At 50.9% G+C, this 15,303-nt stretch overlaps 1 protein-coding gene across 3 annotated transcripts in view; it reads left to right on the forward strand.

Moving 5' to 3' along the window:
- Positions 1-15,303, forward strand: part of LOC121439651 (protein EFR3 homolog B) — an 83,600-nt gene that overhangs the window by 48,884 nt on the left and 19,413 nt on the right. For 2 of the 3 annotated variants that reach the window (XM_041640212.1, XM_041640210.1), the window contains 8 exons: positions 9,707-9,828; positions 10,705-10,854; positions 11,970-12,104; positions 12,470-12,548; positions 13,321-13,456; positions 13,597-13,758; positions 14,753-14,864; positions 15,167-15,218. In XM_041640212.1, the coding sequence (XP_041496146.1) occupies positions 9,707-9,828; positions 10,705-10,854; positions 11,970-12,104; positions 12,470-12,548; positions 13,321-13,456; positions 13,597-13,758; positions 14,753-14,864; positions 15,167-15,218 (948 nt within the window). The remainder of the gene's footprint in view (positions 1-9,706; positions 9,829-10,704; positions 10,855-11,969; positions 12,105-12,469; positions 12,549-13,320; positions 13,457-13,596; positions 13,759-14,752; positions 14,865-15,166; positions 15,219-15,303) is intronic. The other variant, XM_041640211.1, reaches the window with a different exon arrangement.

Raw genomic sequence — 15,303 nt, forward strand, 5'->3', positions numbered from 1 at the left:
GCCCAGGGCCCATTTGGAAGCTGAGCTCAGTTATATGTCCTTAGAGAGCAGAGCACACAGAAACCCCAGAGAAGTGGGAAGACTGGGGCAGCCGGAAATGGGCTGTGGACTTAGACCTGCCCCTCCCCAGCCGGCTGATTTCTGTGGGCTTTGGCATTTCTACCAAAATTTCCAGTGATTGAACTTGGTCTGTGTGGGCCCCCTGGCTCTGTTGTTACAGTACAGGCGGATGCTACCATGACATGTTGTGGTTTATGAGAGAAGTTGGCATGCTAAGAAGTCCCACTATTACGTGTGTCTAAATGTTCTCAAATGTTTGGCTGCTTTCTTTAATCTCTTGCCATTTGTCTTAGTCCTTCCCCTTAACTTACTTGAAGCTCCAGGTCTATAAACAACTTAGATGCAACCCCCTTTTTTTTAAATTTTTGTTTTTGTGGGTTTTTTGTCTTGTTTTTTCGAGACAGGATTTCTTTGTAGCTTTGGGGTCTTTCCTGGAACTAACTCTGTAGACCAGGCTGGCCTTGAACTCACAGAGATTGGACTGCTTCTGCCTCCTTGAGTGCTGGGATTTAAAGGCGTGCGCCACCACCACCATCCAGCAGATGCGAACATTTTATGACTTTAGTGAGTCCTTTATCTTTCTGCAGAGAGAATAGAAAAGGAAGTTGTTTTCCTTGGTGTTCCCAGCTAGATGTTTCTGCGTATTCCTTTAATTTTTTATTATGTTTATTGTTTCCTTGGTGTCTGTGTGTGGGCATGATGTTACCATTGTGAGTACATCAGAGTCAGGACCACTCACAAAAGTTAGTTCTCATTTTAACATCTTCATGTTTCCCGGGGATTGAACTCGGATCATCAGGCTTGGCAGCAAGCCCCTATCCCTACTGAACATAGCCCTATTTCTGATATTTTAACCACGCGGGCCATGGCTTTTCTCTGGCTCGATGAAAGAGTTGCTTTAACTAGAAGAAAATCTCAGTTTACTTTGCCAAGCCCAAAGTGACAGCCCTTCCCTTCCCTTCCCTTCCCTTCCCTTCCCTTCCCTCCCTTCCCTCCCTTCCCTCCCTTCCCCTCCCCTCCTTCCCTTCCCCTCCCCTTTTTTCCCCTTCCCCTTCCCTCCCCTCCCTTTCCCCTTCCCCTCCCCTCTTTTTTTTTTTTTTTTGATTTTTCGAGACAGGGTTTCTCCGTAGCTTTTGGTTCCTGTCCTGGAACTAGCTCTTGTAGACCAGGCTGGCCTCGAACTCACAGAGATCCGCCTGCCTCTGCCTCCCGAGTGCTGGGATTAAAGGCGTGCGCCACCACCGCCCGGCTTCCCCTCCCCTCTTTTCCCCTCCCCTCTTCCCCTTCCCCTCCCCATTCTTCCCTTCCCTCCCTTCCCCTCCCCTCCCTCCCTTCCCCTCCCCTTCCCTCCCTTTTTTTCCTCTCCCCTTCCCTCCCTTTTTTTCCCCTTCCCTTCCCTCCCCTCCCTTTCCCCTTCCCCTCCCCTCTTTTCCCCTCCCCTCTTCCTCTTCCCCTCCCCATTCTTCCCTTCCCTTCCCCTCCCCATTCTTCCCTTCCCTTCCCCTCCCCATTCTTCTTCCCTTCCCTCCCCATTCTTCCTCCCCTCCCCTCCCCTCCCCTCCCCTCCCCTCCCCTCCCTTCCCTTCCCTTCCCTTCCCTTCCCTTCCCTTCCCACCAGCTGACTGACAAATTACACATACTGCAGGAAAGAGTGAAGCCCTTTGTCCTGTTGCTCCGGCAACAGCTCCATGCCCTGCTGTTTTAGTTGTCTTGTTTAAGATAACTATAGTCTGGGAAAGAACATCTGAATGGAAAATAAACTAGTCATCCTGGATCCTCGGGGGCCACAGAAGCAGGTGGCCGACAGCATTTATTTTTCTCAAAGAGAATCCTAGCCCAGGACAGGTCTTTATTATCTACACAGCCTTGAAAATGCCATCTCCTCTGAATTCAACATCCCCGTGATCCAGCACCTTAGCCGGAGCCAGGTACAGGCTGCCTGTGCCGGCTGTGCTGTGGTGATGGAGATCTGCAGGTGGCAACCCTCAGGAGTTCAGCTGAACCTGCGCAGGGTGGGCTAGGATTCCTACTTGGAGGCAGCCTGTCCTGGTATTGTCCATCTGGACGCTCTGGCCAGCGTCTGTGCCAAGGAGCCCCAGAAGAGCTTTGCTTCACACCATTTTAGATTCTTAGGGACCCCGTGCCTGCCTTGCTCTGCCTTAGGACATTTAGCCCAGGAGTGTCGACATAGTCTTCTGAAGAATCTGAAGCTTTGTGAGAGCTGAGGAGCTGGAGGGAGAGGAAGGAGAGGCTGTACGTCCTTCCTTCTTTCCCCAGCATCCAGTTCCTGTGTATTATAGTCAGCAGAGCACTTTCAGCTTAGGTAAGGTTTTGCTGCCAGGAGAAGAAAAGAGAAATCAGATGTAGTAGGATGGACCTGTGGTCACAGCACGCTGGGTGCCATGGGAGGAGCTTACAAGACAAAATGGAACAACAACAATCCAAAAAAAAAAAAAAAAAGACAGGAGACAGGAGCAGAGGATGCGGAAGTCAAAACACACCAGTGGTTGTAAGAGCTGCTGTCTAGCGAGGATGGGCTTGGTGAGAAGAGGGGGTGAAACAGAAAGACTAGCAGCCCCCAGGCTGCAAGAGAAGTGAGGTCCTGCCTCTGCCCCCTCCAGCGAATTCTCTGTTGTCCTGTTCTTGGCAACTGAGCTATTCAGTGCCTTCTGTGGAAGGGGGAAGGGCTAACTCTGCTTGGAGACACTTTGTTGGTGCCAGAGTGAGCCCAGCAAGGCTCAGATTCCCTTGTCAGGCCAGGGGAGAGCTGTTTTGTGCAATGTCACTATTTGGAGTAGACACTCTCTTTGTTACCCAAGCATTTAATCACCCTCAGTTTTCCACACATTTGTGAGAGGCATTGTGAGGGCTGGTGACCCGCCCCAGCAAGCTTGGCACCTTTGTTATATAGAAAGAGCCGGGACTTGGATCCCGGACGGGTGGCCCTAGCAGAGTACTCCTGGCCTTTGAACGTCATGTCTTCAGAGTCGCCAGTTGGTTGTTATGGAGACCTTCATCATGGCTATTTCTTAGAAAAGAAAAAGAAACAAAGTTTCAAATGTATTCTTTTATGATTTCATGCATTAAATAACTAGCATTTTAATAAAAGCCATGTCCAGGGCTCGAGAGATAGCTCCATGGTTAAGAGCACTGATTGCTCTTCTAGAGGACGCACATTAGGGTCCTTATAATCTCCTATAACTTCAGCACCAGGAGGTCTGATGCCCTCTGCTGGCCTCCTCAGGCCCCTGCATCCATGAGCTTATCCCCCCCACACACAAACACATGCAAACATATAAATAAATTTTAAAAAAATCTTTATTTTTAAAAAGTGACAGGCAGGATGGGTGGCCATTCTGGCCATAGCATGCATATAAGACAAGTTCTCATTAGCTCCATTTTATAGGTGGGACAATTGAGACCAAGGAAGCTTAAGGAACTTGCCACAGGTCACCCTACTGATAATTGGTGGAGCTTGAATTTGAATGTATAGTTGGGCTGCAAACCCAACCTCAAAATACTAATAAGGGTGCCAGGTACAGTGGTATGTGTTTGTACTGCTGGCTCTTAAGAGGTAGAGGAAGGAGAACCATTAATTTCAAGCCACTTAAGCTGCAAAGTAAGACCTTGTTTTTTAAAAAGTCAAACAAATTTACACACACACACACACACACACACACAAGGCTGGGCTACGGGTCAACGGTAGAGAGAGCTTGTTTGGCGAGCAGAAGGAATAGCATTTGTTCCGTAGCACTGCAAAAAGAGGAGGAGGAGAGAAAGTCCCACTATAACATTCTGTGGTGGTTTGTGAAAAACGGCCCCTACAGGCTCACAGGAAATGGCACTATTAGGGGATGTGGCCTTGTTGGAGGAAGTGTGTCACTGGGGGCTGGGCCTTGAGGTTTCAGAAGCTCAAGCCAGGCCCAGTGTCACTTTCTTCCAGCACCATGTCTGTCAGCACGCCACCATGCTTCCCGCCATGACGATAGTGGAAGAGACCTCTGAACCTATAAGCCAACTCCAATTAAACGTTTTCCTTATTAAGAGTTACCATGGTCCACCAGGAAGTGGTGGTGAACATCCTTTTGTTTTGTTTTGTTTTGTTTTGTTTTTTGAGACAGGGTTTCTCTGTGTAGATTTGGAACCTGTTCTGGAACTTGCTCTTGAAGATCAGGCTGGCCTCGAACTCACAGAGATCTGCCTGCCTCTGCCTCCTGAGTGCTGGGATTAAAGTCATGCACCACCACCACTGCCCATCTATGGCAAACATCTTTAACCCAGCACCTGGAGGCAGAGCAGGCAGATCTTCAAGTTGGAGGCCAGCCTGGTCTACAAGGCAAGTTCCAGGGCAACCAGGGCTACACAGAGAAACCCTTTCTTGAAAAAGTAAAAACAAAAATAAACTAACAAACAAAAAAAGAGTTGCTATGGTCTTGGTATCCCTTCACAGGAATAGAAACCCTAACAAAGACAAGTTCTAACTCTGCCCTAGCCTGGTTTGGGCCCTCTAGGACATGGGTATGGCCTCATGTCTATAGCCCCCATGAAGCACCCCATATGAGACCTGAATGGAGACCCCTAGCATGTCCCATTTGATCCCTCATGTTAACCCCTGAAGGACTCAGGAGCAGCATGGAGTGGGCTAAGAGCTGCCCCCCACAGGGATACCAAAGGCCAGCACTCTCTGGCCAGGTCATATAAGTAACCGGATTACCATGCCTGAGTCACCATGTTCAGTCTCGGGGATGCTGCTCACAGAGCCTGGTGTGGAGATGGTGCCTCTGTCTTAGCTAGCCCCGATGCCAGCCTTCCTGTTAGAAAGACAGCACGTGCTCTCTGTGTGGGAGGTCGGGACTGGAGGACATTAGCACCAGTCCCTGTAGCAGCTGGAGTCCTGGAAGAACGAAGACAGAATTGTGCACCACTTGAGCCTCGTGACTGGAGCCTCCTGGGCAGTCCTGGACTTGAGAGTTGAGCACTATCTTCCAGAGATAGAGCTGTGGCAAGATCACCCATTCAACCTTCGGTCCAAAACTCCAAGTCACACCAGTTCTGTCCTTCAGAGGAGGTGGGTCAGTGACCTGTGCAGCTAGCCTTAAGCATGGCCGTAGCTGTGGGCTAGCTCACTCTGGGGCAAAGGAGTCCCCGGGCTCAGACCCCTCACAGTAGGAGGTGGAGGGGAAGGGCTTCTGGAAATGCAGGTAGCTAAGCCCTATCCCTCAATCAGCCTGGGGAGGGGAGATGGCAGAAATTGACAAGTTGTCCAGGTAGGTTTCTATGCGAATTCAGGAAACTAGAGAGATGGCTCAGGGGTCAAGGGTGCGTACTGCTATTGCTGAGGAGCCAAGTTTGATTTCCACATAGGTGGTTCACAACCGTGGGTAACTCCAGTGCCAGTGGGTGTCTAAAGCCTCTGGTCCATGAGGGCGTGTGTGTGTGTGTGTGTGTGTGTGTGTGTGTGTGTGTGTGTGTGAGTGTGTGTGTGTGTAAGAGAGAAAGCATGCTCTCACTCTCTCTCCTCTCCCCCCGCCACACCATTTACAAATTCATCTTTTTAAAAATGTGTTTTTAAAAATTCAAAGGGCAAAGTCAGAATTCCCAAATTTGAGGCCCAGCGGGACCCATTCACAAGTTAGCTAACCTAAAGTAATTCAGTCACTGGTAAAGGCCTCAGTTTCCTTTTCTTTGTAACGGGATAAGTATGGATCCTGCTGAGCTCGCTAGCTGATGGAAAACTCATCCAATAACGGGTGTGGGAGTCGGCTGAAAATGGTGTCCCTTGGGAGGTTTCTGTCCAGATCCTCAGAACCTGTCACTTTATAAGGAAACATGGCCTCTACAGCTTTGAGTAACTCAGGGGTCTGGAGATTCTGTGCTGTATTATCTGGGCTGGGTGGGGGGTTGGAGCAGTTCTGAATGCTGTCACACAGAGAGGTAGAAGATGTAACGTAGGAGAAGGCAAGGCAAGGCAAGCATAGCGGTCCTCAGAAGCACAGTGTGTAAGCACACAGACCATTTAACGTGTCTCTCAGAACACACTGACACCAACTACTCTTGCCTATGGCCTCCCCAGCAACACCCAGCCTTTTATTTGTTTGTTTGCTTGTTTATTTATTTTTTTTTCGAGACAGGATTCCTCTGTGTAGCTTTGGAGTCTGTCCTGGAACTCGCTCTGTAGACCACGCTGGCCTCAAACTCAGGCCTGCCTCTGCCTCCCGAGTGCTGGAGTTAAAGTCGTGCCCCACCACCACCCAGCTTCTTCAGGACTCTTACTTCTTGGTGCCTTTTGAATACTTGAAAGCTTGCAGATGTACATTAAAGCCAAAGCAAACAAGCTTTGGGACGCGTCTTCCTGAAGTTGGTTTTTCTGATCAAGTGGGAGAGGGCAATGCATAGAGGCCTGGGCACTTCGCAATGCAGCACTGTTTTCTGAGTGGCATGTGGAGTGCTATTTTCCTGCAGGAGAGTGGAACGTATCCATGTATCATCCCCGAGAATGCCACTCCCTGTGACCGCCGAGCTGAATCCTGCAGCAGAAGCTGGGGAAGTCCCCGAGAGTAGGTGAAAACATACATTGCATTCAAGCAGTCTTGGATTTGCATCCCCCACCCTTCTCGGCTTCCTTCCCTCTCCCAGGAAGTGGTCTGAGGAAGGCCCCTTGGGTTTTGTCCACCCTGCTGCTTCAGGTGACCTCTGCACAGGGGGTTTGGCTGTCACCACCGAACTCTTGCTCCCATCCTTCGCTCCATGCCCACACCCACCCTTGGGGACTGGGTCACTAGAGAAGCACCTGACTCTCTTTCCATTTCTCAGTGCCTTCTGGGTATGAATTTTTGTTGTGCTTTGGGTTCTGTGTGTGTGTTTGAGACAGAGTCCCATGTAGCCAAGGATAGCCTCAGCTCAGTTTGTAGTGGGGACTGTCCTTGGCCTCCTGATCCTTTAGAACTGCACTTCCCAAGTGCTAGGAATACAGGTCTGGATGACTGCACCCAGCTCCTAGTTCACACTTTTAGGGTGTTACCTTCTCTAGTCCATGCTGCCTAATCTAGGCTCTAGGCTTGAGCATATGGAGAGGACAGAGGTTAAAGTGCATCCAAACCTACATACCCCAAAGTTGATGGAGCCGAGAATAAACAAATACCATGACCGCCATGGAGTCATTTCCTGATCGTGTCGAGGTGTTCTGCATGTCCTGTCATCTCTGTGACAACCTTATATCCACTTCACAGAGAAGGGTGTTGCCAGGAGTTAGGGTCTGGGTTGGGTATTTCCAGATTCTTGCCATCTTATTTGAGAATAAAGTAAAGTACAAGACCATACAGATTGCAAAGTAGCACAGAAAATTTATTTAAAGCAGAGTAGTAGAATAGGTTAAAATTCACAGCAAGAGATCGGGGGCCCAGTGGGCTTCCTTTTTCTAAGTTTAAGAGGAGGAATTTGGAGGTGAAGTATGGGTGTTTCTCTTCTTTGGTTGACAGGCTTAAGTTGGGTAGGCCATTGCTTACTTGTACATGTTTCTTCCCATAATACAGCTGAGTTTAATCATATGCATGCTCAATAATTCATGGACACGAGATAGCTAAGCAGGGGATTCACCCTAGAAGTTCACTTGAAGGCACAGTTGTTTTACACCACCACTCAAAACCAGTCTAAGCCAGCTAGGACCATTGGCCCTGGTTCCATAAACATGAGACATTGTCAGGGGGGTGCTATTTTTAATATTTTATTATTTCCATTGTTTAAAGCAGGTATGGGGGCAGCTTGATACAGGTCCCGGTTGCTAGTTACATTATTTGAAGAGAGTGTGTGCATAGCCTAAGCCAAGGGAAATCCCAAGTAGTTAAGATACTCCTTGTGCCCGCCTTAAGGGAGTAAAGGCTCAAAGTTAAAAAGCTCCATGTGCTCCGTGGAAAAAACAAACATGAGACAGGCCAGGTGCTAGGCAGAGTGCCAGCTACTCTTCTGGACTATATAGGTCAAGCCATCATTTAAAAACCAGACTCAAAGGCCAGGCATGGTGGCACACTCCTTCACCCCAGCACTTGGAAGGTTGGCCATAGTCCAGTGGATGGCCCCATACCCATGAGCAGCAGAATTCAGACCTAGTTAGAAGACCGAAGAGTTGGGAGTGGGTGGGAAGGAAGAGGATGGATCTGGGAAGAGCTGGGGGAAGGAGAGCTGGGGGTTAATAGGATAAAATATTGTATGATATATGAAATTCTCAAAGAAAAAATTAAAACTGTAATAAATGAGGAGACTAATAGAAGCTGTTGCATCTAGGGGTTTTTGTTTGTTTGGTTGGTTTTTTTGGTTTTTTGTTTGTTTTTTCAAGACAGGATTTCTCTGTAGCTTTGGAGCCTGTCCTGGAACTAGCTCTTGTAGACCAGTCTGGCCTCGAACTCACAGAGATCCGCCTGCCTCTGCCTGCCTCCCAAGTACTAGGATTAAAGGTGTGTGCCACCACCGCCCAGCCTAAATTAGCAACTTTTAAGTAGTTAACTAGACACAGATTAACAATTAATACCAAATACTCTGAAAGTAAATCAGTTAGATACCTTGAGAAATGATAGTGTGTGTGTATTATTTTTTAAACAACAAATATTTGAGAAGTTCTATAATTTATTGTCAGTCTAAGCACTCTTTGAGACAAGGTCTTATGTAGCCCGAGCTAGCCTCAGATTTGCTCTGTAGCCGAGGATGTCTGCAGACTTCTGACCCTACTGCCTTCACCCCCTCATGCCAAGGTTTCAGACTTGTGCCGCTACCCTCAGTTTGTCCCATTCTGGGTACGGAGCTCAGGGCTCGTGCGTGCTAAGGAAGCACTCTCTCCACTGAGCTGTATCTCTAGCTATTAATCTAATCCTCTTTCAGAGTTGTTCAGGGCTACTAACCTAACATAATATTGAGCAAAATAAATTATATTCGTTTCTAGCGGTTTATTTTGTATGCATTGCTTGCTTCTCTGGGGGATGTTATTGAAATGAATTCCCTCTTTAGAACTGGAAGCGTACAATGCAATACGATCCAGCAGCAGAGGACGCTGCCAGAGATTAGCGCTAAAGCTAGCCATAGGGCAGGCCCCTGTAATCCTAACAGCTGGGAGGTAAAGGTAAGGATCAAGTTCAAGACCAATATCGGCTACGAGAGATCTTTCCCACAGAGAAAGAGAGGGTGTGGGAGGGAGTCTACCAACAAGGCAAGCTTTTGACACCCAAAATTTCAACAGTAAAATGTGATTCCAGTTTTGAAGTCCAATGCTCGGATTTGCTCTCCTGTCTCAGAATTCAGCCAAGGAGGTGCTCCATACATTGACCCAGCTCTCCTTCAGTCTCCGCATGGTGCCTAATTTGCTGTGCCCTGTGCATGCATCCCCCAGGGGTTTGTGCAGCCGTGTACAGGGGGAGCCATCATTCGCTTTCTCCTTCCTCCTCTGTCCCCCTCAACAGAAAAGGCCACAGTTCCCAGCTTTTTGTGTACAGGAAAGCTGAGTCGCCTATGAACTCAGGTCTCCCAAGTGTGCTGTTACAGGCAGGAGTTGGTCCCCAGATGCCTGGGTCTGTGGCTTTTTCCATAATAGGTGCTTGGGAATGTCCCAAGGGGCGGAGCAACTGGCCCTCATGCAAATTCTCTTCCTCTGCCCCGACAGTTTGTGAAGTTCGCCAACATTGAAGAGGACACCCCATCTTATCATCGGAGCTATGATTTCTTTGTGTCCCGATTTAGTGAAATGTGCCACTCAAGCCATGACGACTTGGAAATCAAGACCAAGTGAGTAGAGGGAGGCGACGGGCCTACGGGGCTCCCAGCAGAACCATCAAGGGGCCTTGAAGGGCTTCAGCACTGGCTGACTGGTCTGTCTTCCTTGACTCCCCTTCTGGCCTGCTGTGTCCAGGATGGGTGGGTGTTAATCAGAATGGGGCGGCTCCCGGCAGGTGGTTCTGGAGGAAAAATCTTGGGCCAGAACATAGGGCAAAATATAAGATAACGGAGGTCTCCTGAGCTGAACTTGAGGGCCAGGAGCAAAACACATAAGCGTGCATACACACAACCTCTCCACTCACAGATAGAAGTGTGCACTTGCAGGAACAGCCTGCTTAGCAGCATCTACATCCATCAACAGAGCCCAAGTCCTCACGCTGGCTTTTCCTCACTTCACCTTCTGGGTCCTCCCACCGACCCATTCTCCTGCCACACTGTATAGGACATGCAGGATACTCTTGCCTCAGGACTTCTGCACGGTCTGTGCCGTGATGGAAGCCTTCTTCCGTGGATCTCAGCTCACTGCTTCCCCTCTGCCACGGCTTTGCTCACTTTGCTCTCATCAGTGAAGCCCGCCTGAGTGTCCCCACATTCCCCCCAATCCTTCTTTATCCTGCTCTGCCCCCCCCCCCCCGTGGTTTTCACCCCCCTTTTAACAAGTTTCATCATTCCTCTCTTATGTTGCTGACTCTGTCTGCCTCTCCCCACTGGCTTCTAAGCTACAAGAGTCAAGTTGCTCATTAATGTGTTTCAAAATGCCCGTGAAGAGGAGCAGATAGAGGAGCCTTCCGAGGAGTTAGGTCCCTAGAGCTTGAACCGTGCTCCTCTTGGGGCCGCCATGGAGATGCTCAGGATGCAGAGATGCCTCAATCTCTTTCCTTACAGAATCCGAATGTCGGGCATCAAAGGCCTGCAAGGGGTCGTGAGGAAGACGGTGAATGATGAGCTGCAGGCCAACATCTGGGACCCACAGCACATGGACAAGATCGTCCCATCGCTCCTCTTCAATCTGCAGCACATAGAAGAGGCAGAGAGGTGAGTGGGGCTGGGGTTCCCGACTCTGAGCACCACCGTCACCCAGGCTCCTGGAGCTAGCTTGGGCTGGAAGGTAGAAGCCAGCTAGGAGGGCAGGAATCTTGGCTTTGTGACTTGTTCTGCAATGAGCACAAGGCTGGTTCCTCCTTGCATTTGGGTCTGGCTTCTGTCGGCCTCTGATCTCCTTCTGTCCTCAAATAAGGACGCAGGAGCAGCAATGGGTCTATGCTGCCTGGGTATGCGTGTAAGCTGGTCAGGACACAAGAGGACAAGGGACAGATTACCCTCGTGCCCCTCCGGAAGCAGCAAGCTAAGGAGGCATAAATGCCTTTCAAGGTTCCAAATGCTAAAGACTTTCCCTGGGACCTTACTGTCTCCCTTCCCGATGCTGTTGCAAACCTTAAAACATGACTGCTTGATCAGCCGTGGTCACTTAAGAGTTGCAGATACTGGAATTTAATCTCAGAACCCCCAAACATCAGACTCATTCCGTCTAGTGACCCTTACTTTCCCCTGTAGAATGGGATGGAGAGGAAAGTTCCCTCTACTGTCCCCCCACCTTGTCTTTGTGCTCAGATGCTCAGTAAAAAAAGCTCTCCTTTCGGGTCTGGGATGTTAAACTAGCAGGGGAAAGTGTGCCCCCTGGTGGTTGTTTCTGATGTAACAGCTCCCCAGTCTGGGGTTGTGGTCTTTTAGATGGGGAATTCTGTTCTGAGAAGGTACACTCTGATTTGCATGTCATTAGGCCACACCCTAGCCAATCACCCTTCGCTTCCATTTGTTTCCTTCTTTTCGCCTGTCTACTCCACTTTCCTCTTCGGTTCTTATCTCCCCTCCACCAACCCTTAGGTATATATTGACCCTTGCGGTCTGCAGGCCTCCAACAGAGGGAATCCAGCCCCCTCTGAAGTGGTCCCATGAAAATAACTCTATAGACTCCCCCAACGTTCTACTCCCACCTTCCTTACCCCGTTTAATTGCTGACAGCCATGACTATGACCTGGTGTAGCTTATCTCAAATTCCTGCTTGTCCTGAAGAGAAACCCAAAGGTATATACAGTCCTGGCTCCCCACTTTGCACCCCATCTTCTATCCACATGGCTCTGTCTCCGCAGCCGGTCTCCCTCGCCCCTCCAAGCACCGGAGAAGGAAAAGGAGAACCCAGCAGAGCTGGCTGAGAGGTGCCTGCGGGAGCTGCTGGGCCGGGCAGCCTTCGGCAACATCAAAAACGCCATTAAGCCTGTTCTTATGTGAGTTGACTGTTCCAGGTCCCCTGCCCATATCTCCTTGCCAACTGCCCCTGGTCCCCGCTGCCCCTGTGAGAGGAAAGGAGCTGTCATGCTGTGGTGAGGTGTCAGCAGACCCTGCATCACACAGCAAGGCTACCATGCAGTGGCCACCTGCTGTTTGTGGTGAGCAATAGAGGGGTCCCCAAAACTGAACGAAAGGGCCAGCTCCATCCCTTGTGTCAAGCTATACTGTAAGCCCTTCCTTGACTGAGAACTGCAAGGGGCTCTCAGGAGGTGCCCCTGGCCCTCCAAGCTCAGCAATACTCCCTGGGTCATTCTGAGTTTCCCAGTCACCCCCCCCCCCCCCCTTGTGTTCTCCCTCGCAGCCACCTGGATAACCATTCTCTTTGGGAACCCAAGGTGTTCGCCACTCGTTGCTTCAAAATCATCATGTACTCAATCCAGGTGCGGTAAGCTTCCCTGCTCCAGCTTGCACCCCTTCCCCTCCCCAGACACCGGCTGCCCACTTCCCCCGGGGCACTCCCAGGTGCGGGACAGTACACAAAGTAGGAAGCCACGTGTTCTCTGACTCCCCCCCCCCCAAAAAAAAACCCTAGCTGCCACAGATGCTGCTGTGTCACCTGACTGTGAAGGAAGGCCAGTTTAATGTTTAGTACGTCCTAGCCAAACATTTTTTTTATGAAATACAATGGAAACGAATTCCTAGACAAAAATTACATCTCGCAAAAAGACAAGCAGCCTGCACCCCCTGGTTCTCTGAGCGTTCCCGACTTCTACAGCCTTGCCTTCCTTCTGGCCCGCCCTCATCTAGGCAGCGGTGTTATCTATCAGACAGATCTTGAATTGGCACTGGGCCCCCAGCCACACTGTGCAGCACGGAGCTGAACCATGTGGCTTCTCATGGTCCTTGCCAGTAAGACCTGGGGACTGGGAGAAATGAAAGACAATATTTTGAAATGGGTTTCTGGTCCCCTTTGAAGTAAAAGGAACCAGGAAAAAAGTGCAAACGCAGATTCCCTGGGATTTGGCTCCGCGTTTGTAGGCCGGGATGGGGGTTGGGGAGTGCTGTAAGAGTGAGCGGTCTGGGTGCCACCTGCAGCGTCCACTGGCTGTGGGATGACATTTTGGTTCACCCTCCGCCTCAGGGTCCCCGCAGAGGGCTGCCAGGCCTTTGGGGTGGTTGCTTGGGGGACCATCACGTCTTCCTCCCCCACAGCCGCAGCACTCCCACCTGGTTATCCAGCAGCTCCTGAGCCACCTAGACGCCAACAGCCGCAGCGCGGCGACTGTGCGGGCAGGCATCGTGGAGGTCCTATCGGAAGCTGCGGTTATCGCCGCCACCGGCTCTGTCGGTAAGGGGGTCCAGAGCAAACGGCGAGGGGCAGGAGAGAGGGGCAGGGGCCGGACCGACTGGCTGAGTGGGCTTTAGGTATAAGGGAGAGCAGGAGGGATGCCTGTCCTGACTTGCGGGTCCCTCCCTCTTGGCGCCCAGGGCCCACGGTGCTGGAGATGTTCAACACCCTGCTGCGGCAGCTGCGGCTCAGCATCGACTACGCGCTGACCGGGAGCTACGACGGCGCTGTCAGCCTGGGCACCAAGATCATCAAGGAGCATGAGGAGCGCATGTTTCAGGAGGCGGTCATCAAGACCATCGGTGGGGAGGGTTGGGGTGGGCTGGGAGGGGCCACTGAGGCTTGGGGGCGGGCTCAGAAGTGGGACGGGCAAAGATCTGGAGGCGGGGCTAAGGGAGAAGTGCCTATGAACCAAGGCTTAGATGGTGGGTGAGGCTTGGAAAGGGGCCGAACTTTGGGGGGAGGGACGGACTCTGTGACGCTCGGAGAAGGGCGGGGCTCTGGGAAAGGACCTAAGGTGGGAGGGGTCTGGTGAGGCTGGGAGCCGAATGAGGCTCTGGGGAGAGGTTGCCAGGGCCCTAGGACATTGGCCTTTGGGACAGGACTATGCTGAGAGGAGGTACCCTGACCAAGTTTGTAGAGGGAAGAGTTCTAGGGGGAGGAGCCAGGGCACCAGGTTTCCACTTTAGCATCTGTTGTATGATCAGTTAGCGCTATCGTGTTATTTAGGAACATCGTGGGAAAGGGGGGCAGCAGCCCAGCAGCCTATGATACACGTGTCTGGCTGGTCCCTCCGCCAGGCCTTCCTGCTAAGGAAGACTATTCTTGTGTCCCGGTCCTCATTAGTCATGCCTAGTGTTTCCCCACGGTGGGGCCACTGGACGGGAGGTGGAGATTAAGGAAGAAAAGAAGGAATGAAGAAAACTGTGGAGGCTATTTGTACCCCGGATGTGGAGAAATATGAAACTCTAATTCCCATGGACTCCACTCTCAGAGGTCTCTCTGTACCTAGGCCACGAACTCTTTGGTACCGGGAGTTGGGAAACGAGCGATGAAAGCGTAGGGCTGCCCTGCACCCCAGGCCCTATCCCCCAGTAAAGGAGCCCTGACAGTGGCCACAACCTCAGTAACAAGGGAAGAACAAGTTGCATCTAGAAGAGCCCTCCAGAATCCTCCACAATCCCTTCCATCTGCCTGAGCACTGCCCCTGGGCATCAGTGAGCCTCACTCTCTGCCCACTCAACTAATACGTGCTGAGCCTGGGGGACCTCTAAATCTCTGTTCTCGTCCTAACAGGATCATTTGCCAGCACGCTGCCCACCTATCAGCGCTCGGAGGTGATCCTCTTCATCATGAGCAAAGTCCCCATACCCTCCCTGCACCACCCAGTGGAGACCGGAAGGACAGGGTTAGTCCACTCCCTTCTTTCTGGTTCCTGGTTATCCACTCTTACTTCTGTGGATCTTCTCTTGACTCAAAGACCCCTTCAGCAGTGGGGGGGGGGGGGGGTGTAATAGATCCCATGGCAATTTTTCAGGTTCCCTCCTCACTTTAGGGAAATCATGTGTCCCCAGTCTGGCTTCCTGGGTAACCTAACAAGATAAGCCCCTGGTGAGAAAATTCATCCGTGGGAGAACTAATGAGGAAAGTGGGGACGAGGGAGCACCCTATTGCCGTCCTGCTGAGAGTGCCCGTGTCTCTCCTCCACAGGGAGAATAGAAACCGGCTGACCCAGATCATGCTGCTGAAGTCTCTCCTTCAGGTGAGCGCCCCCTACAGGGAACCAAGACGGGGCAGTAATGTGTGTTACAAACTGCACAGATATGCGCGGCTGTTAAAGGTATAAG

This window comes from Microtus oregoni, unplaced genomic scaffold (assembly GCF_018167655.1).
Source record: "Microtus oregoni isolate MIOR12 unplaced genomic scaffold, Mior012 000062F_ref0000492, whole genome shotgun sequence".
In the NCBI taxonomy this organism is placed as follows: Eukaryota; Metazoa; Chordata; class Mammalia; order Rodentia; family Cricetidae; genus Microtus; species Microtus oregoni.